This window comes from Zootoca vivipara, chromosome Z2 (genome assembly GCF_965207765.1).
Source record: "Zootoca vivipara chromosome Z2, rZooViv2.hap1.1, whole genome shotgun sequence".
Lineage (NCBI taxonomy): Eukaryota > Metazoa > Chordata > Lepidosauria > Squamata > Lacertidae > Zootoca > Zootoca vivipara.
Window position 1 is genome coordinate 25,664,735 of NC_142585.1, and position 23,981 is coordinate 25,688,715.

General features: G+C 45.5%; 1 protein-coding gene and 1 long non-coding RNA gene across 10 annotated transcripts in view; one reads left to right on the top strand and one right to left on the bottom strand.

Annotated features, from left to right (window-relative positions):
- Window positions 1-2,624: 2,624 nt before the first annotated feature.
- On the bottom strand, window positions 2,625-19,456 carry LOC148686591 (uncharacterized). 2 transcript variants are annotated; one of them, XR_015948670.1, is made up of 2 exons: window positions 19,332-19,456; window positions 2,625-4,374 (listed from the first exon to the last, which is right to left on the bottom strand). It is a non-coding gene; the product is annotated as an uncharacterized LOC148686591 (long non-coding RNA). The 2 variants fall into 2 exon arrangements; XR_015948671.1 differs by having other exon boundaries at window positions 2,625-4,378; window positions 19,332-19,444.
- TMEM164 (transmembrane protein 164) overlaps window positions 18,597-23,981 on the top strand; it is a 51,344-nt gene continuing 45,959 nt past the window's right edge. Inside the window, exons 1-2 of one of the 8 annotated variants that reach the window (XM_035113676.3) lie at window positions 18,597-19,096; window positions 20,150-20,731. In XM_035113676.3, the coding sequence (XP_034969567.1) occupies window positions 20,270-20,731 (462 nt within the window). In that variant the 5' untranslated portion in view covers window positions 18,597-19,096; window positions 20,150-20,269. Of the gene's footprint in view, window positions 19,097-19,375; window positions 19,514-19,667; window positions 20,116-20,149; window positions 20,732-23,981 lie in introns of those variants that run through there. The other 7 variants (XM_088664641.1, XM_035113677.3, XM_088664640.1 and 4 more) reach the window with 7 other exon arrangements.

A 23,981-nucleotide genomic window follows, 5' to 3' on the forward strand; every position in this document is an offset into this window, starting at 1 on the left:
AAGGGAAGGGGAGGGGGAGGAAGCACGGGAGAGCAGTTCACCATGGTGCTGGGAAGCGGAGTTTGAGGAACCAGAGGATGAGGTATGGGTGTCACCGAGATCCACCCAGTCAGAGGAAGGAGCAGATTGGCAGAACATTTTTACCCCCACCAGCTCTGACGCCACGGACTTTTTGGGATTCCCGTCCTCCCAGGCGGAAGGGGGGGGCTTGCAGGACTGGGGGGAGGTGTTCACACCAACGGGCTCGGAAAGCACTGAGTTCTTAGGCTTCCAGTCGTCACCGACACCTGGGGGGGACCTGGGGAGGGGTGAAGGAGAGCTTGGGAGGGGGGTGGATGTGAGGGACAGGGGATATCGCGAAGTCCCTCCCCTCCTGAGTTCAAGCCAATCCCGAGCACAGGGGAAAGCAGAGAGAGTTCCGATTCCAGTGGGGAAGCAGGAAGTCGTGTCCGAGGCTCAGGCAAGGTAGAGGAGCCAGGGTCCCAGGTGGGACAGGAAGGGGCGAATAAGGGGGGGAGACCCATCCCCCCAACTCCGGAATTACGCAGAAAGAGGAGGGGAAAGAGGATGGGTCTGCCAAAGCTTTTGTGTTGGAGAAAGACGCGCCAAAAGCCATTCGGAGGTTCTGAAACCGACTGACCACATCACTCCGTGTAAATAGCAATGACTTCAGCACTGTAAATACGCAGCACCAATAAAAGAATAAAATGCAGAGCTGCGTAGCGTCGTTACTCTGAAGTAGCCCACTCCGGCCACTGTGACACATTACTTTCAATGGGAAAGTTCGCTTCAGGTTAAGTACGCTTCAGGTTAAGTATGGACTTCCGGAACCAATTACACTCATACCTTGGGTTAAGTACGCTTCAGGTTGAGTACTCCGCGGACCCGTCCGGAACAGATTAATCCACTTTCCATTACTTTCAATGGGAAAGTTCGCTTCAGGTTAAGTACGCTTCAGTTTAAGTACTCCACGGACCGTCTGGAACGGATTAATCCACTTTCCGTTACTTTCAATGGGAAAGTTCACTTCAGGTTAAGTACGCTTCAGGTTAAGTACAGACTTCCGGAACCAATTGTGTTTGTAAACCGAGGTACCACTGTACTGTGTTCTGTACTTTCCAGAAAGTTTGGATTTTCTGTAACTTGAGAAAAGGTGGAAATAACACAAGGAACACAGAGGAGAACAGTGATTTGATGACACCACTTAGATCACTGTGTTAAAAAACGAACAAACAAGTTTACATAGGCATTTCCATGTTCTCCTGACCAGAGTCTCCTTAATGCCCATTTTGGCATTAAGAGTTACCTATAAATTGACCAGCTAAATGAAGCATGGCTATTCCACACTAAATGCTAAGTGTGGAAGCAGCTGCAGAAGGCAGCAAGATGTTTGGTGCTTGTCAGCTCAGAAAGGGGACAAAGGACTTCATCAGAATCAATACTGTTATGAATTTGGAGGATCAGCCTGGATGATGCCCTGAATTCCTCCCAATTCTTGGGATTCTGTATCTGAGGGGCTAGAACAGGCATCCCTAAACTGTGGCCTTCCAGATGTTTTGGCCTACAAATCCCATGATCCCTAGCTAACAGGACCAGTGGTCCATAGCTGCCAAGTTTTCCCTTTTCTTGCGAGGAAGCCTATTCAGCATAAGGGGATTTCCCTTAAAAAAAGGGAGAACTTGGCAGCTATGCCAGTGGTCGGAGAAGATGGGAATTGTAGTCCAAAACATCCCTGACCACAGGTCCTGTTAGCTAGGGATGATGGGAGTTGTAGTCCCAAAACATCTGGAGGGCCAGGTTTGGGGATGCCTGGGCTAGAATGCTTGAGAGCAAGTTTGCCAAACCATTTCCTTTGTTTAGGTACTGTCTTTGGATGATTAATTAAGCACCATGATTTGCATAACCAAAGGAGTGGCTCTGTGCATGGAACAAATGGGTGGGCCTCCCCCCACATCTTTGTAGGAGAACAATAGCCAATGTTGTACATGAGCAGAGCTAGAAGTGGGCTGGTAGCTGGAGACACAGAGACATGCTTGCTAAGTTCTGGATCCAAAGCTGTGGCTCATGGAGATGCAATATATTTGGGAGTGTTAATACTATGAACATTCTCCATCCTATGCTCAGGTTGTTTATATGTGTAAATAAATCCATAGATGCTAATGACACGACAGTGTCTGCCAACCTTCATTCCAAGGAAACTGAACTCGGGGCAAGTGCTAGAACTCCTGGCACCTCTTACATCTTGGAGATTGGAGTGGCATTCAACAATTATTTTTAAAAGCTCTTTATTGGAAGCTGGTAAGTACATTTGCGGACCCTTACTTATTGCAGTAACTTTTAGATATCTTTTAGATATTGCAACTGCAGCAATGTTGTCAATATATGTGAAAGTCACCCTTCTGAAAACAAAACACACTTAGATATACAAATAGGGAATTAAATTTAAGCAACGAAGTGAACTTGAAGAGTTAATTGCATTTTGGCAACTCTCACCTGTAGCTATTGGCAGAAGGGAGCCTAAGATTTTATTGATTCTGAATGAATTCATGCAGGTTAAAAGAAAATACAGGTATTACCACAGCCCTGTTTTCCACTTATGACAGACCTGTTTGCATCAAGTGCAATGAATTGCAACGTTTGTTTATTATTGGTTGTACAACTGTAGCAATATTTCAGTTTAGAAGACATGAAAAGCAATAACCACAAATCTTACAAGAGAATTGATCTGCACCCCCCTTCAGCAGGACTGAAATGAGAGCGTATGCACATTTTAAAACAGCAGACAGCCACCAGGAGGCATCACACTCCACAAAGTATCATTAAGGAGCTGACAGAATTAAAATACAATCTGAGTTCAAAAGGTATACTACATGCCTTTGTCTTTTTAGAAAATGACATTCTCTTTGTATTTTCCACCACAGAATTCTAGGAAGGACTGTATAATTTTCTTTTTCTTTAATAAACCAAGGGAGGGGTGGAGGTGGGGAAGTTATATTCCATAATTTATTTGTTTGTTTTCTATGCCAAACACCAATATAAATATTCTTAGGGTGGGTCACAGCAATAAAAGAATCAACAAGAACAGGTAGCATAACCCCAGAACAACAACAAACCTAGACATTTAAAACAATGAATAAAAACTAGCAGCAGCAGCAGGTCTACACAAATTAGCAGTTAATAGCCTGGGGAAATAAACATGCCTATCTTGTAAAAAAAAAGCACTAGGCTAACCTTCCTGGGCAGAAAATTCCATGTTGGGAGCCACCACTGGGCAGGCCACCCACCTGTCATTTGATGATGGGGGTATTTGGAGGGGTGTCTAAGGTAATGATGTCGGCACGCAGACAGGCTAATGCGGAGGTTCCTTCAAGTACACTGATCCCAAGTTGTGTAGGGCTCTCAGTGTAAGCATCAGCACTAAATAGCTACTCAGAAATCAGCCAATAGCCAGTAGGAATATTTAAGAATATCTGATATGTGCTCCAACTAATTCAGCGCTGGATATAGGGTGGTGCGGGCGGTTCTCCCACATAGGGTCCCAAGCGGAGGGGGCACAAAATAATAATAGTGAGAAGATCCATTAAGAAACTGCATCCTATCCAACTGTATGAATAAGAATCATTGTGAAAATAAGAAATATTTGGGGGGAGGGAAAATTTTGTCCTTGCTTAGGGTGCCATATTACCAAAGTCTGCCCCTGACTAATTGGTCTTGGTCAAGTCTTGCCGCTGTATTTTGCAGTAACTGAAGATTCTGAAGTGTCTTCAAAAGTAGCTCTGCAAGCAACACATTGCTGTAATTAGAGGTTATCATAATGGATAATTGTGGGCAAGGTATCTCAAAGGCTGGATCTAGACACATCAAAGGGGGTTTCAGTTAAATGTGTTTCAAACTTTGTACTGTATGAGAAATTGGGTTAGCAAATACAATGTGGAACTCCACAGCGCCATCTGGTGTCACAGTGTTAGACTGCATAAACAAGACATATAAAGTGTTCTTTCTTTGCCAATGTAGCTGAGTCCCAAGCTCACACCATTCCTGGCTACTGGCCACACTTACTGGGGCTGTTGGGAGTTGCAATTCAGCAACATCTGGAAGGCAGAAGATTCTCCAAAGCTGCTCTAGACAGAGCTGGTGAAAGGCACTCCAAAACATCAGTGCCATCCAAGATTGACTTGTAAGGGCAGATGCAGCCGTCCTAGAGAAAGAAGTTGAACTCCACCTTTCTGGTTAGATGAGCTATCTATCAACAGTACTTCCAACTTGTCAGGAGTTGTCTTGTCTTGACTTGACTTCCAAGTTATCGGTTCTCATCCAGTCCATTACCAGTTTTTGGCACCAGCTTAGCACATCCATTGTTGGTTTTTCTTTTACCTGACTCAGATATAAAAGAGAAATAGAGATGGATGTCAACATGAATAGTTTATTGAGCTGTAACAATGACAGATATTATCATCTGGGAAGCTGCACTGACGGAAAAAGAGCACCTACAGACCTGTTCTATTTTAACAGGAGATGTTAAGTTCAATGAAAATACAAAAAATAAATAAAAATTTTGTAACTTACTTTGATCCTTTGGGATTGGTCATACCACTAAGTGTGTAGCATGATCCTAAGCATGTTTACTCATAATGGAATGGAATTCCATAAGAGTTACTCTCTAGTAAGTGTGTGATTAGGCCTGCAACCTTAAACGAATGGGGTGGACCATGGAGTGGACCGGAGTGAAGCCTGCTGGCTCAGTCTGATCTGTCCCAAGGGCAGGGCTGGCCCCTGCGGCCCACTTGCCATTGGCCAAATAGGCAGGCAAGCTGTGATCTACTTCCTGGGTCTGGATGAAGCTGAAAAGGGTTCACCCAAACCCGGGGAAATCCCTTGCCTCTAGCAAGACTGCCAGATCCAGGGGAGGCATTGTTGCCCTCCTGCAACGGGCCCCAACCTGACAAGAAGCATCATTACATGACAGATGAAACATGTACAAATGGTTTTTCATTTTTCTTCTTCTCTTCTTTATGTTTACACCATCCCCTGATTTTTATTCAGTGCCCCCTAATTATACCTGAGGCTATTACCGCCCCTCTGGATCGTTCCAGTGCCCCCCCAAAGGGGTAGAATTCCCCACTTTGGGAAGCATGGGGTGGGTGACATTATGTGTACAGCACGGTGGAAAGATGCCCTGTCCCCCTCAAATGCATGCATTGCCCGACAGTGTGTTCACACACTAAAAGAATCACATTGCTAGGAGAGTCTAAAGGCCATCAAGCTCTACATTTTCTCTTCCAAGATTCCTATAATTTGAAACAAATAACAAGGACTGGTGGAAAGCAAAGCATAGCCTCCAACATTTCACCGATGAAAATAGGGATGCCCCATTCCATAATGATAATTTTACTATTTATATCCCACACATCTTACTGGGTTGCCCTAGCACTCTGGGCAGCTTCCAACAAATATAAAAACACAATAAGACATTAAACATTTTTTTTTAAAAAAACTTCCCTATATAGGATTGCCTTCAGATGGCTCGGGGGGGGGGGTCAGATAACTCCATACCCTCCAACATTTCTCCAATGAAAATAGGGATGTCCTAAGGAAAAGTGGGACATTTTGGAATTGAATCGGAAACTGGGATTGCTTCTCTAAATCAGGGATGTCCCTGGAAAACAGGGACACTTGGAGGGTCTGGGAAAGAAACTCTGCCCCCAACTCAGTGTTTCTCTTCTGAGAACAGCACTTACATAAACTTCAGAGTGTCAAAATCCTCAGAGGAGCTAATGAAGTGTGAACAGTGTTAGCTGACTGTGAAGCCACTCTGATCGGCTTACCCACCCTGAATATATATATATATATATATATATATATATATATATATATAATGTATATAGGATTGCAACATGTAGAAGACTGATGTTCTTTCCAAATATAGATTTTTGTACGAAACAAAGAACTTATTTATACACTTGGCATTCATTCACAGCCCACTGCAGACATCCTGCCATTAAACTTGCAACTGCCAGTAATTGGCAATCAAGGAAATGTGAAAACTGCGCATCAGCACTTCTATCCATCTCTTCCCCTAACATATATGTGATCAGTTAATGACCCTAATATGTAATTTCTTTTATCAGTGACTCCTATCTGTATCTAGGTCACCTTTGGATTGTGAAGTTAAACTTATCTCAGCATAAGCTGTATGTGATCTGTATGCATTTGGAGATTGGGGTAAGGAGTCAAAGCAGTAGATGGGAAAAGATGCAGGCAAATACGAATGTGCAGGTGGAGGGGAATTTGCGCCTTTCCCCTTCACTATCTTATCTCCCCAGGCAGCAGCATAGCTAGCCACTCGGGTGCCTGGTGCCGGACCACATCCCCCCCTTCCTCCGCCACTTCCCCCAGGGTTCAAGCTGTTGCCTATATTGGCTGTTGCAGGACAGTAGTCAAGGAATTCACAGGAAAACTAACTGGGACCCACAGCAGAAGCAGTCTCTTTAACTTGCATATAAGAGAAACATTTCTGACAGTCCTTTCAGAAATGCATTGGATTCTAGTATCTCTTGTTGCAGAAGCTTCATTTCAAATCCTATTATATTCTCTCAGCAAAGCGATGATACTTTGGTGACACATTCGGGGCATTTGTTAAATTCATTTGCCAGGCCTCTTCCTATCCACTTTTTCTTCTGGACCGGATGTTGTCAAAAGGTCTCTTGATTCAACATCACCTTGAGAGGTAAACGGGGCTCCTTTGATCTAACATGGATAGAACAGATTCACTGCAGAGCAAACCAAGGCTTTGAGCTTTTTATATCTAGGGCTGGGGAGGGGGGCAGAACCTAAAGCTAACAGATATTCTTCCATTTCTCACTCCTCCTTTTCACCCACCTTCGTCTCCCACAGACAAGTGTTTCTAATTTCTAATGCTTTTTTTTTGCCTTGTGAAAAAAGAAAACCAGCTGCTGCAGAAAAAGAGAGAAACAGCACAAGTAATTGCCCTGAAAGTTGGCAGATATGTGATCTAAGCCATTCCACTTGCTACATTGTAATTAAAACATGCAGCTGTTCAGATGAAAAATCATGAAACCACAGTGTGCCTTTTATTTATATGCTTCTACTTATGCACTCAAAGCTGACAGCTTATTCTGCACTCTCTGGCAGAATATTCCTGCTAAATTAGATCCCCAAAAATAAATTGACAGAAAGTGATGGAGATTTATGACACAACTTTGCTTGCACCCATCTGGCTTCCAAGACTGAATGCTTACCTTTGCATTCAGTGAAGAAATTGGTGAGCAAAGCCATCTCATGAATGAACTATTAATAACAGGGAGAAACCAATATTAACACACACTTTAACCACCATGCACACATAATGCTTCACTAATGTACCGTACTGTTATGCCAGTTTAGAAATTGCAAGTGGAGTCTAAGGAAGTTCAGTAATTAGATTAAGTCTGCTTCTCCCTGACATACTCCCAGTGCTGTCCATTCTTGGCTTCTACTAGTTGCATTTTGTCAGTAGTGCAGAGATGATGGTGTGACCCTGACATTCTGTCACCATTGAGTCCTCAACAGCGATGTTTCTCTAAAAATGCTACTGTAGATGACTTACTCCAAATCTTTATACTGTCCATCCAGCATAATTTGAAAGATTGTATACTTGGTTGCATTTAATATTATTAAAATAAAGGTTTTAATGCTTAGTACTTGACTGTTAGTCTCCCCTTGCCTTTGCAGATATCTCTCTCAGAAAACTAGAACCTGGGGCCATCCAATGAAGTGGAATGCTGGAAGATTCATGACAAAAAAAGGAAGGAGTTCTTCACACAGCACAAAGTTAAACCTCTGGAATTGGCTTTCACAATACAGTGGTACCTTGGTTTATGAACACAATTGGTTCCGGAAGTCTGTTCATAAACTGAAGCGCTCATAAACTGAAGCGAACTTTCCCATTGAAAGTAATGGAAAGTGGATTAATCTGTTCCAGACAGTCCGCGGAGTACTTAAACTGCAGCGTTCATAAACTGAAGCGAACTTTCCCATTGAAAGTAATGGAAAGTGGATTAATCCGTTCCAGACGGGTCCGCGGAGTACTCAACCTGAAGCGTACTTAACCCGAAGCATGGGTGTAATTGGTTCCGGAAGTCTGTTCATAAACTGAAGCGTTCATAAACTGAAGCGAACTTTCCCATTGAAAGTAATGGAAAGTGAATTAATCCGTTCCAGATGGGTCCGCGGCGTTCGTAAACCGAAAATTCGTAAACCGAGGTGTTCATAAACCGAGGTTCCACTGTATACCGTATAGTGATGGACACCACATTGAATGTCTATATTCTCTGCCTCCACAGTAAGAGGCTGTACTATATACCTGCCAAATACTATTTGCTGGAAACCACAAGGGGGAGAGTGCTGCTGTACTAGCTTTCAATAGGCATCTGGATGGCCACTATTAAAAAGCTATTACTGTAGCTTTAAAATAAAATTCAATAGCTATGTTCTACCTGTTTTGTTCATGTTCAGCTTGCAAGCTTCCAACAAACATCTGGGACAGGGTGAAAGCTGGACTAGGTGGGTCTGATCGATCACGGCTCTTCTATCAAGATGGGATCAGGTTTGCTTCTTAGCAAACCATTGGGAATAAAGCACTTTGCATCCTTTCCCCCCTATAGCTGACCTTGTTTATATAAAAGCTGAACATTCAGGGAAGGGGCTTGGAATCTTCCTGAGGGCGGCAGGCCCCCATAAACATCTGCTTCATGGCAAAGGCTCTGCTTGCACCATAAAACTGTAGAAAAACAAGAGGTTTCAAAGACCCTTTCCAACTTTCTTGGTGAGAGACCACTGACTTTCATATTTCCAGGGGTAACCCACTCTCCAGATGGTGAACTGCGGGCTGGAAATATATATTGGGACACGAAAAGGAGCCTCTGCAGAGTGTTTAAACTCTAGCACAGTGTTTCTCAACCAGTGTGCCTCCAGATGTTTTGGGACTACAACTCCCATCATTCCTGACCACTGGTCTTGCTAGCTAGGGATGATGGGAGTTGTAGTCCCAAAACATCTGGAGGCACACTGGTTGAGAAACACTGCTCTAGCATAATGTCAGCCCCAGTTAAAAGGCTTCATAGTTAGGGGAAATGTGTGTTTGGATCAATGCCTTGGGCTTCACATTCAACTCTCAAGGAGTGATGTAACATTCAAAAACCCTTTTTATGTCTTGCAAGTTCTGAACCCTACCCCACCATAGCTGCCAAGTTATCCCTTTTTTACAGGGATTTTCCCTTATGCTGAATAGGCTTCCTCACGAGAAAAGTGAAAACTTGGCAGCTATGTACCCCACTCCTTAAAAAAGGAAGAAGTGCAACAGTACACCTTTTGTTGTTGTTGTTGTTTAGTCGTTTAGTCGTGTCCGACTCTTTGTGACCCCATGGACCATAGCACGCCAGGCACTCCTGTCTTGCACTGCCTCCCGTAGTTTGGTCAAACTCATGTTCGTAGCTTCGAGAACACTGTCCAACCATCTTGTCCTCTGTCGTCCCCTTCTCCTAGTGCCCTCAATCTTTCCCAACATCAGGGTCTTTTCCAAGGATTCTTCTCTTCTCATGAGGTGGCCAAAGTATTGGAGCCTCAGCTTCACGATCTGTCCTTCCAGGGAGCACTCAGGGCTGATTTCCTTAAGAATTGATAGGTTTGATCTTCTAGCAGTCCATGGGACTCTCAAGAGTCTCCTCCAGCACCATAATTCAAAAGCATCAATTCTTCGGCGATCAGCCTTCTTTATGGTCCAGCTCTCATTTCCATACATCACTACTGGGAAAACCATAGCTTTAACTATACGGACCTTTGTCGGCAAGGTGATGTCTCTGCTTTTTAAGATGCTGTCTAGGTTTGTCATTGCTTTTCTCCCAAGAAGCAGGCGTCTTTTAATTTCGTGACTGCTGTCACCATCTGCAGTGATCAAGGAGCCCAAGAAAGTAAAATCTCTCACTGCCTCCATTTCTTCCCCTTCTATTTGCCAGGAGGTGATGGGACCAGTGGCCATGATCTTGGTTTTTTTGATGTTGAGCTTCAGACCATATTTTGCGCTCTCCTCTTTCACCCTCATTAAAAGGTTCTTTAATTCCTCCTCACTTTCTGCCATCAAGGTTGTGTCTTCTGCATATCTGAGGTTGTTGATATTTCTTCCGGCAATCTTAATTCCTGCTTGGGATTCATCTAGTCCAGCCTTTCACATGATGAATTCTGCATATAAGTTAAATAAGCAGGGAGACAATATACAACCTTGTCGTACTCCTTTCCCAATTTTGAACCAACCAGTTGTTCCATATCCAGTTCTAACTGTAGCTTCTTGTCCCACATAGAGATTTCTCAGGAGACAGATGAGGTGATCAGGCACTCCCATTTCTTTAAGAACTTGCCATAGTTTGCTGTGGTCGACACAGTCAAAGGCTTTTGCATAGTCAATGAAGCAGAAGTAGACGTTTTTCTGGAACTCTCTAGCTTTCTCCATAATCCAGCGCATGTTTGCTATTTGGTCTCTGGTTCCTCTGCCCTTTCGAAATCCAGCTTGCACTTCTGGGAGTTCTCGGCCCACATACTGCCTAAGCCTGCCTTGTAGAATTTTAAGCATAACCTTGCTAGCGTACACCTTTTACCCCGCGCTGATTAAAATTTGTTACTGTATTGCAGGGCCCAAGAAAATTGTTCTGTGTCTAAAGAGCCCTCTGAAGACTCTCTAAATAACCAGAACTGGATGCTATGAACAAGGGTGACAAGGATGCTATGAATAAAGGATTGTCTCCAGACTGCAGCATTGCAAAACGGTTCCTAGTGTTATAACAGCAGCTATTCAAAGTCACACTTCAAAGGGCCAAGTACTACCCTTCAAAATCAAGATTCCATGCACTCCATTCCATCCCCCCTTCCTTCCCACCCAGGGCTGCTCTTTTCCCTCCCTGCGCCTAAGAGCCAACACATCATGTGAGCAGCCACTATGAGCTGAGGCCAGTAGAGGGAGTCATGGAGAGGCTATGGAGAGGCAACGGGGTGTTCCCTCACAGTCACCACAGCCGCTGCTGCTGCTCCTCAGGACAAGTGCTGGCTCATCCTTCTCCCTAGGCTTGGCGGCAGCTGCAGTGGCAGGAGACATAGGGGCATTTTGGGATCAATTCAGAAGCCAGGGTGGTTTTTGTAATTCCAGGACTGCCCCTGGGTACTTGGAGGGTATCACATTTAAATCACAGATGAAGCCGTATATACCACAGTGAACTCAATGGACCAATGGTCTGACTCAAAATAATATTTTTGGGGGGAGGGGGGCCAGTTGCCATTTGAGTTATAAGAAAATGCCATGGATGCTAGTCAGAAGATGGCTGTCCTAGGGAGTAGTGTGGCACAAAATGGCTGCTACCTCTAAAAGAGAAGAAAAAAATGACAGCACCATAAAATTGTTCATTCCATTCCATTATGCTTCCTATAAAATATCTCAAACTGATTTAACAAAGAACATATATAATGCAATCTTATTAATCAGAGCAATGAACACTGCGGGTTATTGTTCTGTTTGTTGTTAAGTTGTGCATTCTTGTATTCTTATACTGTAAACCACCCTGTGATCCTCAGATGAAAGGCGGTGTGTGAATTAAATTAATTAAGCAATTAAACAACTTCAGATGCAATACATATAGACTAGGACAAAAATGGGGGCAAGCATGACCTCCATCAACCGAAAAAAAGGCACCTGCAGTGCTTGCTCACAGAGAGACAAAGAATTCTAGACACTGTGGTTTGTTAAGGGCTGCTGGGAATTGTAACTAGCGTTGCCAGACCCCTGCCTCCTGAGCTGACCTGAAGTCTCCAGGCTTGCCCCATCACCGCCAGCTGGCAAAGGGAAGGCTTGGCTCTCCAGATGGGCCAGAAGGGGTTATGAGTGCAGTATTCACCTGGCATGAGGGGCAGGGCTGCAAAAGCAAGCAGAGCATGTGAAGAGGACTAGCAGGAGCCAAGCTAATCCAGCTAAGGTTGAATATAACCCTTGGGTTCTATGACAGGGGCGGGGAACCTCCAGCCCACAAGCCAAGTGCAGCTTACCCTCATATTTCTTCCAGATCATGCTCCTCTCCAGCTGTACTCCACATTTCAAGTGCTTTTTGCCTTTGTTGGAATGTTTCCTTTAACTGTGATAATGCATCTTAAGTGGACTGAAATATTTGAGGGCAGGCATAGAAACCTCTGGCTTTTGCAGAGCTGGAATAGAGCCTACGGCACAAAGATAAGAGCCACATTATCTGCCTCCCTCCTTCTGCCTCTAAGCACCATGCACCATTGGCATGCAGTTGGGGTGTGTGTGTGAGTGTCATCCCTACAGGGGAATGCAGGCCCTCCTGCTAATAAAAATTCCAACAGTTTTATGGTGTGCCTGGTATCAGTGCAGATAAAGTTTGATCTGCACATATTTTTTTCATAATAAACAAACCAGACAAATAAATCACTACTGAGGTACACCCACAATTGCAAGACCTGAGATTATGATGTTCTATCCCCAGCTGTTGCTATTAACTACAGTAAAAGGGGTCCAGGGAAGAAGGACTGACTGTTAAACCATTATGGGAATTGTAGCTCTGTGAGGGGAACAGGGGATCTCCTAACCACTCAACACCTCTAACAAACTCCAGTTCCCAGGATTCCACAGAATACCACTGTATTCTGCTCTGGTCAGACCTCACCTGGAGTACTGTGTCCAGTTCTGGGCACCACAGTTCAAGAAGGATACTGACAAGCTGGAACGTGTCCAGAGGAGGGCAACCAAAATGGTCAAAGGCCTGGAAACGATGCCTTATGAGGAATGGCTTAGGGAGCTGGGTATGTTTAGCCTGGAGAAGAGAAGGTTAAGGGGTGATATGATAGCCATGTTCAAATATATGAAAGGATGCCATATAGAGGAGGGAGAAAGGTTGTTTCCTGCTGCTTCAGAGAAGCGGACACGGAGCAATGGATTCAAACTACAAGAAAGAAGATTCCACCTAAAATTAGGAAGAACTTCCTGACAGTAAGAGTTGTTCGACAGTGGAATTTGCTGCCAAGGAGTGGGGTGGATTCTCCTTCTTTGGAGGTCTTTAAGTAGAGGCTTGACAGCCATCTGTCAGGAATGCTTTGATGGTGTTTCCTGCTTGGCAGGGGGTTGGAGTGGATGGTCCTTGTGGTCTCTTCCAACTCTATGATTCTATGATTCTTTGGGGGAAGCCATTGCTGTTCCTGATTTAAATGTAAGGTGCAGATGTGGCCTAAGATAGGTCTCCTGGCCCAGACAAGCATGCAGTCTGGTGCAAAGGAGATAACAGAGGAAAGAGAAGAACATGGAATCATCCTAGCAGGAGGCCTCTGTGTGCACAAACCACGATTACGTAGCTAATGTGTGGGTGTGTTCCTGTGACACAGCATTACTTGAAAAGTTTCATGTTTGAGAACAGACTTTAACAGTGACAGCTTTGCTGAAACCTTGATTGAGGGCATGTTGGTTGTAGTCCTTAGTTCCATTCAAGCTATACTTTTTCTGTTATACCACCTTCAGTATATTATTTAGATATTTTGAAAATTCTTATTCTTACATTTATATTCCACATCTTTCCATGATGGAACTCAAGGGCACAGACCATATTCAGGCCTGCTTAACCTCTGATTTGTAGGCCATCAGACCATGTATGGTCCCTGCAGTGCAGTGACATTCCTAAGCACAGTGTTGAAAAGGGTTTTACTTGGGGAGCCATCCTTATTTTGGCAGGATGATTCCATGACAAGTACTGTGTCACCTTTAGGCAATGCATGTGGACTTCCTCTAAAGTGTTCTAGCTGTATGAGGTGTTAGGGGAGGGGTAGTACCTCTGATAGGGGACATGTCTTGCTTATTTTGGGGTAGTTGGTCCATCTGTGGTCCCCACCCTGCACTCAGTTCTCAGCTATGGCTCCTAGAAGCTGTCAGCATGCAATAGCAGCCACACCTCAGCAAACAGCTTTAACGGGCCAGCTAAACCAGGTGAGGGTGGCTAATGGGTCTCAAACTCTTGGTTTTTTTGCATACGAAGACAGGCTCCGGCACATTGAGCGGGTGAGACCAATAGTGGGTTTCTGCACATGCTGTAGAGCAGTCGTGTCCAAACTTTTTTCAAAGAGGGCCAGATTTGATGAAGTGAAGGGCCGTGGGGGCCGACCAAAGTTGTTGACCTTTTTTAGGATTGAAGTTGTTCAGCTTTTTTATGATTTTACCCCAATGATTGAAGTTGTTGAGCTTTTATGATTTTGCCCCAGGAAATAAACTGCCCCAGGGGCCGAATTAAACCGGCCAGCGGGCCGAATTATGCCCCCGAAATGGACTTTGGACATGCCTGTTGTAGAGGGAATTGAGTTGCAGATGGGGCTCATCAACTTGGGAAGGTAGCCCATCTCTGCCCCTAAGCCTCTACTGCTCTGCAGGATATCTTTGGGAGAAGAAAAGGGTTAGGGTTATGGTGGTTGGATGGTGTCTTGTAGGCCTCTATCAAGCAACCCCTGCAGCCAAGCTGGTGCCAAATGTATTGCCCTGTTTTCCTCTGGACCACATTAGCAAGGCTGAAGGGTGTGTGTCTTGTCATCTAGATAGCCCAGCCCAGAACTTCCATATACCCTTCCTGGGCTTGTGCCCCAGAGAAGCCACTTAGGTGCTGCTAACACAGCAGTTTGACTTCACCCCTGGAGGTGCACTCCATTTTTTCCTCGAGACAGACAGATGCCAGCAGCAGCAGCAGCAGCAACAACAACAAGTGTGTCACCTTTAGGAAATGCCACTGGACTTACTCTAAAGCAGTGTTTCTCAACCTTTTTTGGGCCAACGCACACTTGTTCCGTGAAAAAAATCACGAGGCACACCAGCATTAAAAAAGTTTAAAAATTTAACTCTGTGCCGCCCTATATTATAATTATGACTGTAAGAAACACTTGCCAAATATTCTTTCCGGAGGGTTAGTGCTGTGTATTGGCGGCCTCCAGGCTCGTTTGCACTGAGTTTTGGGAAGGAGGAGGAGAAATATTGCTTTCCGGCGGGTCAGCACTGTGTATTGGTGGCCGCCAGGCTCGTTTGCACTGAGCTTTGGGAAAGAGGAGGAGAAATATTGCTTTCCGGCGGGTCAGCGGTGATTATTGGCGGCCGCCAGGCACGTGACAATGCAAATCGCCCTTCTCGTCGCCGCACGTCGCGGCACACCAGCCAGCGTCTCGCGGCACACTAGTGTGCCGCGGAACAGTGGTTGAGAAACGCTGCTCTAAAGCCTTCTGGGTTCAATGGATGATATTAAAATGAATGTGCCTACTTGCTCTTAATCGCCAATGGCACTGCCACCATTTTCAGAAAGCCAACAGGATGAAGAGAGGCCATCTGAGGTCAAATGAAAGGAAAAGTGAAGAGGTAAAGTGTCTCATATCCAGGGAATCTATTGCTTTCGGAGGTCTGTTCTGTTGTTAACACAAGATATGGATGTTTGCTCAGGTTCATAGGAAGGTTGCAGATTAACCAATGAGGAGAAAAGCTTTGCAAATAGGGAACAGCAACTTGGCTCTGAATGTAGCAGCAAGAGTCAGGAGCATTTTTGTTAAACTGCAAACAGTTCCACAAGTCTTTAAGAGTAACAATTCCTTAGCAGAGTACTGTGGCAAGAACACCAACCTTGAAAAATAAGCCCACAAAGATTAATACAGGTAGTCTGAAAGAAAAACTAACCTGCGAAAGAGTAATAGCAGTTGGTGCAATTAAATGGCAGGGTGGCCAATGCTAGTTAGAGCAAGAAGCAACAGTAGGCAGAGCCATCCATCTCTGGTTTTGCCCCCAGCCAGTTCTCCTTTGTTGCAAATACTCTAATAACAGTTATGCACTGTGGCTCTTCCTTAATTTCTGCTAGGATCCTACCCAACCTGAATGTTCTGGAGATCACCTTTGAGGAAGAAGCAAGGGGTTTTGCAAGGAACCCCATACAATTCAGAAATTGCAGGACTTCCAAAGGCAGCCTGAAGTGTCTCATGCATGTCTTCCCACCACAGCCCCCTTGATAATCTATTCCACTGCAACCCCAGCTGTGCCTTGATCCACATCTCTCCTCTTTGCCACCTTGACCTTAAGAATGATATGGTGGAAAATCTAGATTTGGGTGTAGGGGTGCCCATTTGGTTCTAAGAAGGCTGCAAGGGTGTACTTAGGTGAAGACTCAGGTGCAAATGTAGCTCAGTGACAGGGGCACTGGGGCAGCAATTCACTAGAGAAAGATACATGAAAATAGGGGCCATTCCTGGCGAAAAGTGATAGCTGGAACATGTGCCATCTTTTGTAATTAGCTGAAATAGCAGCCAGCCTTTCACTGTAGTACAAGACTGGACACACGGAACCTGCCTCAAGTGCTATTCATATCATCAGTGATATCTGACACTGCAAAGTCGCTCTGTTAGTGATAATACAATATTGTTTATCACTATGGATGTTTTCTCTGTGGATATCTTCTTTCTGAGCCTCCTAATGACCATTATACTGTATTAGGTTTCCAGTTATCTTGATGTCAAGTCTAAGCTCTTCTCCAAGAACTTTCCCCAGGATTTAAAGTACATTGTTAATGCAACTGTGCTAGGTTAGGTCCTGTGTGTTGGGGTGGGAAACCTCCGCTTGAAGATGGCTCACCAACCCTCCTATCTAGTCCTTGGAACTCTTCCTAGGCTGCAGGCCTCACTGGTGTCACTGGGATTTTCTGTAGCTGCTGGTTGTGTACATGCAGGGTAGGGAGATTTAAGCCATCCAGCCTCTACACCTCTTTTTTTTTTTTAAGATCTACAGGTACTGGCAAGTCTGTTACTTTTCCTTTCTACTATTGAGCTAAACTTTTAGAAGGGGGCTTAGCAGGCAAGCATGATTTGTGGCTAAATCTCAAAACTTTGGGGTTGAGATTACCACCTCCTACAGCAATAAAAGAAAAAAGCTGTTTGAGGCCCAGTGGGCTAGCTACCTGCCTGCATAAATAGTCCAGATCCTGTGCTCTTCTTCCTTAGAGGTCCTTATTCATATGCCTCACCCAAGGCAGGAGTGGAGAGTTGTAGGCACTCGTCTGTCACAGAGACAATGGAGTGTGTGCCTCCTGGAATGAAACCAAAACACTGCATGAGCAGCACCTAAGTGACCTCCCTGGGGTGCAAGCCTGGGCAGTGTGTATGGAGTTCCTGGGCTGCAGAGATTATGATGATTCCCCTCTCTGCCTTGCTGAAAGAAAGAAGGCTATCCCTCTCCCTGTTATGCTGGTAATTTAATTATTCATTCAAGACATTTATATACCACTTAGTCATCTGCATTTCTAAGCACTGTACATGCTAGGTTCCTATGTGCAGAGGGCTGATGTGATGAAATCCTAGGCTCCCTTGTGCCCTTGGCAAGGAGCTGTATCAGCACCCCCTCCCCCCGCATCCCTTGCACCATTGGCACACTGAGCCAGAGTGAACAGGTGCAATTTTTGCACACACATCCTGGACTGAGCCCTTGGTAGGGGGCAACCTGGACAACCCCTAGGTATGTGCCTGCTTTTCAACAAAACAAAACAACCCCCCCACCAACCCTGCAATTAGAAATCCAGCATGTTAGGTGGAAGGCTCGGCTAGAACCCTTTCCCATGAAATGCAGTTTCAGGGGAAGGGATCCTGTGGTCACCAGATGTCCTCGGGGCTTCAACTCCCACCACCAATCCAGCATCAGAAGTGATAGGAGTTGGAGCTTAGTAATATCTTGAGGGCCACCGGTTTGATGCTAGCTGTTTCTGGGGAGGTTTTTAGTTTTTTTCTTTTTAATAATAATAATTTATTTACACCCCGCCCATCTGGGCGGCTTCCAACAGAATATTAAAATACAATAATCTATTAAACATTAAAACCTTCCCTAAACAGGGCTGCCTTCAGATGTCTTCTAAAAGTCTGGCAGTTGTTTTTCTCTTTGACATCTGGTGGGAGGGCATTCCACAGGGCGGGTGCCACTACCGAAAAGGCCCTCTGTCTGGTTTCCTGTAATTTGGCTTCTCACGGCAAGGAAACCACTAGAAGGCCCTCGGCACTGGACCTCAGTGTCCGGGCAGAACGATAGGTGTGTGTGTGTGTGTGTGTGTGTGTGTGTGTGTGTGTGTTAGGGAAAAATCTGGACCCAGATTTTCCCCTAACAGGTGGAGACGCTCCTTCAGGTATACTGGACCGAGGCAAAAACACTTTGCAGAAAGCTAGAGGAACACTGAGGGTGCAGTCACCTACACACATTTACCTTTACCTTTAAGCCCCACTGAAGGCGGTGGAACATAACACACTCCAGAGGAACTGTTTGCGTTTGCGCTCGCAAGTGGCGAAGCGGGGAGGCAAAGACTGGGCAGAAACCGAGCCCGCGGAGCAAGCGCGGCAAAGCGCACCTCTCCGCCTTTTTTCCTTACGCTGTAGTGACGGGCTGACTGAGGCGACAAGTGGAAGCGAGGCGGAGAGAGAAGAAAAGGGGGCAGCAACAGCAGCGCGGAACCACAGGAGCCGCCTTCTAAGAGGCGGAGCGGGAAGACCCGCGCAACCAATCCGGGGTGCACCTTCCATTTTTTAGCCTTAGTCGAGCACGTCGGTGGGGTGATGCTGCTTCGCTGGCTGCTGTGGTGGGGGCGGCGTGGTGGTGGTGGTCTTCTCCTGGAAGAGGCGAGCAGAGAGTAGCAGCAGCAGCAGCGTCCAGAACGCAGATTGCGCCCCAGCTGCGTTTCGGGCTACACCTGAGGAAGTGGAGGCGATAAGCGCTGGCCGCCACCTCTGCTGCCGCTGCGCCTCCTCCTCCGGTCTGTAACCCAGAGCCGGGCTGTTGGGCTTCCAAATGTAGCGCCTGCCCCGGCAAGAGCTGAGGGAGGGCCTGCTGTACCTCCACGACCCGCCCCCTCCCTCGCTCCCGCCTTCCTTTGAGGTACTAAAGGGAGGGAAGTCTCGCTGGAGGAGACAGAGGACCAGAAAGCGCAGCTTTTTTTCCCCGGGGAGGGGAGATTATAGCTAGCCCCTTCCAGAGAGAGAAAGAGTTGCGGGGGGACTTCCATGGAAGGTAGGGGCGCGCGTGCGAGAGAGAATGGTGTCGCGAGGAAGTGGGGGAAGGCGGAGCGTGGCGCCAGTGAGGGGGAGGGAAATAAATGGACTAGATGACCCTCGGGGTCCCTTCCAACTCTTCAATAAATTAATTGCTCCTCTCTTGCTCCCCCCTCCCTCTCTTCGCCCCCTTTCCGCTTCCCTCCTCTTTCGCGGGAATTTGGTGAAAGTGGTGATTAAGCGAGCAGGCCTACCTTCAAGGGTTGTGGTTGCTGACGATCCCGTTCGGCGACCACATCCCGTCGGCGAAGCGCCTTTTTCTTTTTTTGCGTGGGGAGCTTAGCCGGGTTGGGGGGATAAAGGAGCCCTGCCTAGTTAAAGAGGTTAAAAAAACCCCAAAAACCTGCCGTGGCTCTTTAAAAAAAGAAAAAAGAAGGTAATGTTGCCTCTGTTTACTTTTAGTTTCTGTAGCCTTTTGTTGCCTCTGTCCGCAAATTTACTGTGAAGGATGTTGTTTTATTGCATTGTTTTGTGCATTGTCGTGCCTGTTGTAGCAGATACACCCTGGATTCCATTGGATGATGTGGCTGTGAAATATTTCAAATAGAGAAATAGGAGTCGGAGAGAGAGGGAGTATTAATATATATATCCTTCAAAGCTGTTTTTGTGTGGTTATTTTGTATTGTTATATACCCAGGTAGTACCAGCCATGCTGCTTTAGAAACCTGGGCAACCAGACACAATGTAACTGGCACACTGTGTGTTTGTTTATACGTGGTGTGTGTTTGTACACAGTGTGCCGGTTACATAGTGCCTGGGCTTTTCAGGCAGGTTTTTCAACCTGGTGGCCTCCAGAGGCCTTGCCGGCTGGGGCTGGGAATTGTAGGTCAAAACATCTGGATTGTGACAGGTTGCCAAAGTTCTTTTAGGGTCATAAAGCAACAGTTTGCTGACTGGCCTTCTGCTGGAAGAGAGAGCAGAGAACTTGGTTCTGTTATCTGTCCTTTCTTTATCCTGTTTTCTGGTTTGAAAATTACGGTAAGTTGTTTTTCATTTCCTATCCTCCCTGCAGGTTTGTTTAGCTTCTTACCTGAGCGCCTAGAGTGAGAGCTGAGGATCACCTGCCTAGTTCCTTTCTGTGTCTCACAAGTGGAAGGGAGAGGACTTGCTGATAAGGACTCTTCTCTGTTTCATGTTTCGTCACCCAAACAGCATATTGGCTTTGATCTCATCAAGCTCCCACCTACTCCAGGACGGCCAAGCAGAAGAGGAACAGAAGGGGTTTGCCATGAGTCGTTACAGCTTCTCCAATCTTCTGGACTGGATGTACGGTGGGGTGGACCCAAGCTTTGAAGGCAATGGGGGTCCTGAGTGTGCTGCCTTCCTCCCCTGGCAACAGCGCCTGGTCGAGACCCTGGTCTTCTTATGTGTGGGAGTTCTGGAGGTGGTGGTGTCCCTACAGAAGATCAGGCGGACCCATTCCAAGGAGGTGGGGGACCTGCTTGCTCAGTCTCGGAGGAAAGAGGAGAGCATAGGGAAGAACCTGTTGCTGGTGTTCTTCTGCCTCACCTTTGGATTGGAAGTGGGATTCAAGTTTGCTTCCAGGACAGTCATCTACTTGCTGAATCCCTGCCATGTAGTTACGATGATGCAGGTGAGGAATACCATTGCAAAAAAAAGGCCTTTGGACCCCTTTTGTTTAGCAACACTGGAAACAGAATTTTTAGAAATATCTCCCCCCCCCCCCAGGGATAGGAGTAGATGGTATAACCATAATAGCATAATAGGCATTCATTCCAGTTATGGAGATCATAGGAGCCAACTCCTAGGGGCCAAGGTCCCTTCAGCCCCCTCCTAAAATATTTGAGGCCCCCACCCCCCAAGTTAATGGGCATTAGCATCCAAATGGTGTGTGTGTGTTGTGAATGATTGTGTGGCGCAGGGCTTATCTGCCCCTCCCAATATTTTATTCAAGTTGGCACCCCTGATTGGATAAGGTTTCATTTCCTTTGAAATTATCCTGCTTAGCAGTGTTGTATTCTCTAGGATCAGAGTCTGTATGCCAGCTCTGAATAACAGATGCTGAATGTGACCAGGAGGAAAGCATCATTGCACTCGTTTTGCTATTTGGCTTCTTGTAACTATCTAGTTAAGCACTCTGGGAAACGGAATGCTGATCCATATATATATATATATATATATATATAGAGAGAGAGAGAGAGAGAGAGAGAGAGACCTCCCTTCAGCAAAGCTTCTAGGGTACTTTACGAAAAAAGAGAGCACCAAGATAAAATAAATAGCTAATGTATAATAAATAGCGGCATGCAATAAGATTGTATTCAAAAGCCTGGCAGAGCCGTATTTGTTATCCCAAAGATGAGACTGGCACCATGGGGGCTTTCCTGGGCAGGGAAATACTTGGTTCTGAACATGCAGAAGCTTAGATATTTCCATGGGGGGAAAGAATTGGGAATGGTTGACTTCTAGCTAAATTAATACCCTACGAATGGAATGTGAGGTGGGCATTTCTGGGCTAGGCTGTGTGGTGAAGTGCTTATGTTACTAGTTTATGGGTCCTACTAATTACGATTCTAATTGCATCAGTGGGACTATCGCCAAACTCCTGATAAGCAAATAAAGATTGAGTTGCTGCCAACCACAGCTGCTTACTGAGCCTAAAGTAGCCAAGAAAAACATAGCTTCTGCCTTTACTACACAGGGAACTGCCCCCACATTTTAAAGAGGGCCTGTTGTGATACTGTATCTTGGACTAAATGATCTATGTTGACAACACTGAAATCAGACAAGTTAGTTTTTACAGAGGAACAGTGTGTGGGAGCAGCTTTAAGGCAGCAGCGTCCTTTTCAGCTGTGTATGTGTTGGGGGCGGGGTATGCAACTTCTTTTCCTTTATATTTTATTAGTAGCTGTTTCATTCAGCTCTCTGCTTCTGATTTCCAGGCAGGAATCTTTGAAACAAGAGCGGTAGCAAAATACTTTCAATCAGGGCCAGCCAAAGTTCACACTGTGGTAATTGAGCTTTTGAGATACGTAGACACACTTCCTCGTGCTGGATGTTTAAAAGCAAATGGAACAGGATGCGGGGGAGAGAGAAATATGGGTAAAAAGAGGGCATGATGTAAAACACTCTCTACAGTTTGTTTCAGTCTTAAGTTGGTGATTAAAGGAACTGATTAATGAGTTTGGAATTGTGCCTTAATGCAAAAGACATTTGGTTACAAAGATGATGCAAGGACAGAGAAGGAAACACTTAGGTTGTATCTAACTGAGTTCTGCTCTGAGTAGAACCATTGAACTTAATGGACCTAAGTTAGTCATGACCATTATTTTCAATGGGTCTACTTTGAGTATGATTTACACTGGATACAAACCATTTAGTTTTGCATTTGGAAATATGAAAACCAGCAGTTATGGGTCTATAAGCAACTATATATGTTGTGACTGCTGTTTCAGTCGGGTTGAAGTGATAAGTATAAATACCATAGATTTAATGTAGGCTTGTCAATATCCATTTGCCTTCACTGGGTAAGATTTGCGTTCAGGTAACAATGCTGGGGAATTACAGATTTAAATACTTGGCTGTCTTTTTCTCTGTTGCTTTGTGTATTACATATGTGTTTATATGTGCTGGTGGCCTAATAACTGTGGACCTATTTGTAATGCTGAGTACAAAAAATAACAATGCAATCCTTTGCATGTCTGCTTAGTTTAGAAGCAAGCCACACTAGGTTCAGTGGGGCTTACTCCCAGCTAAGTGTGCTTAGGACAGTTGCTGTCTCTATATGACAGTATGTTGAATAGACACTGTCACTTTAATCCATAATTTTTATGGGGTCCTGCATGATCTGGAAATCCAATCCTTGCCTAGTCATTGGCCTGGATAATTAAGTTGTATCGTTTGGTTGCATACTTTGGACCAGGCGTTAGCAAACTTTCCACTGTCCCTCAGACCTTGTGGGGGGGCCTGACTTTTTTGAAGAAAAAAAACATGAACGAATTCCTATGCCCCACAAATAACCCAGAGATGCATTTTAACTAAAAGGACACATTCTACTCATGTAAAAACACCAGGCAGGCCCCACAAATAACCCAGAGATGCATTTTAAAGGACACATTCTACTCATGTAAAAACATGCTGATTCCCGGACCGTCAGTGGGCCAGATTTAGAAGGTGATTGGGCCGCATCTGGCCCCCGGGCCTTAGTTGGGAACCGCTGCTTTGGACTGAAACAAATTTCAGTGGAAAAGGTTTCTGCAGAGCCCTTCCCAGACTCTTGTCCAGGGATAGCAAATGTACTGCCCTCCAAATATTGTGTACTACTGTCATCCCCAGTCATCATGGGCAATGGTCAAGGATGATGGGAACTCACAGCATGGGAACTCTGAAGGCAGCATGTGGGCTATTCCTGTTCTTGCCCATGCACCTACTGTGGCAAAAGATGTCATATGCATGTAAGCTAAAGTGGATGCATCATTTGCAATAGGGACGCGGGTGGCCCTGCGGGTTAAACCACTGTGCCGGTTGGGTTTGCCGATCGGAAGGTTGGCGGTTTGAAACCCCGTGATGGGGTGAGCTCCCATTGTTCGGTCCCAGCTCCTGCCAATCTAGCAGTTTGAAAGCATGTCAAAGTGCAAGTAGATAAATAGGTGCTGCTCTGGCAGGAAGGTAAATGGCGTTTTCATGCGCTGCTCTGGTTTGCCAGAAGCGGCTTAGTCATGCTGGCCACATGACCTGGAAAAACTTGGCCTGTAAAGCAAGATGAGAGCTGCAACCCCAGAGTCGTTCGCGACTGGACTTAACTGTCAGGGGTCCTTTATCTTTACCTTTACCCCATTAGGCGGAGCCTTTGCAGTGCATTTCTAGCAGCAAAGGTAAGGGAGGTA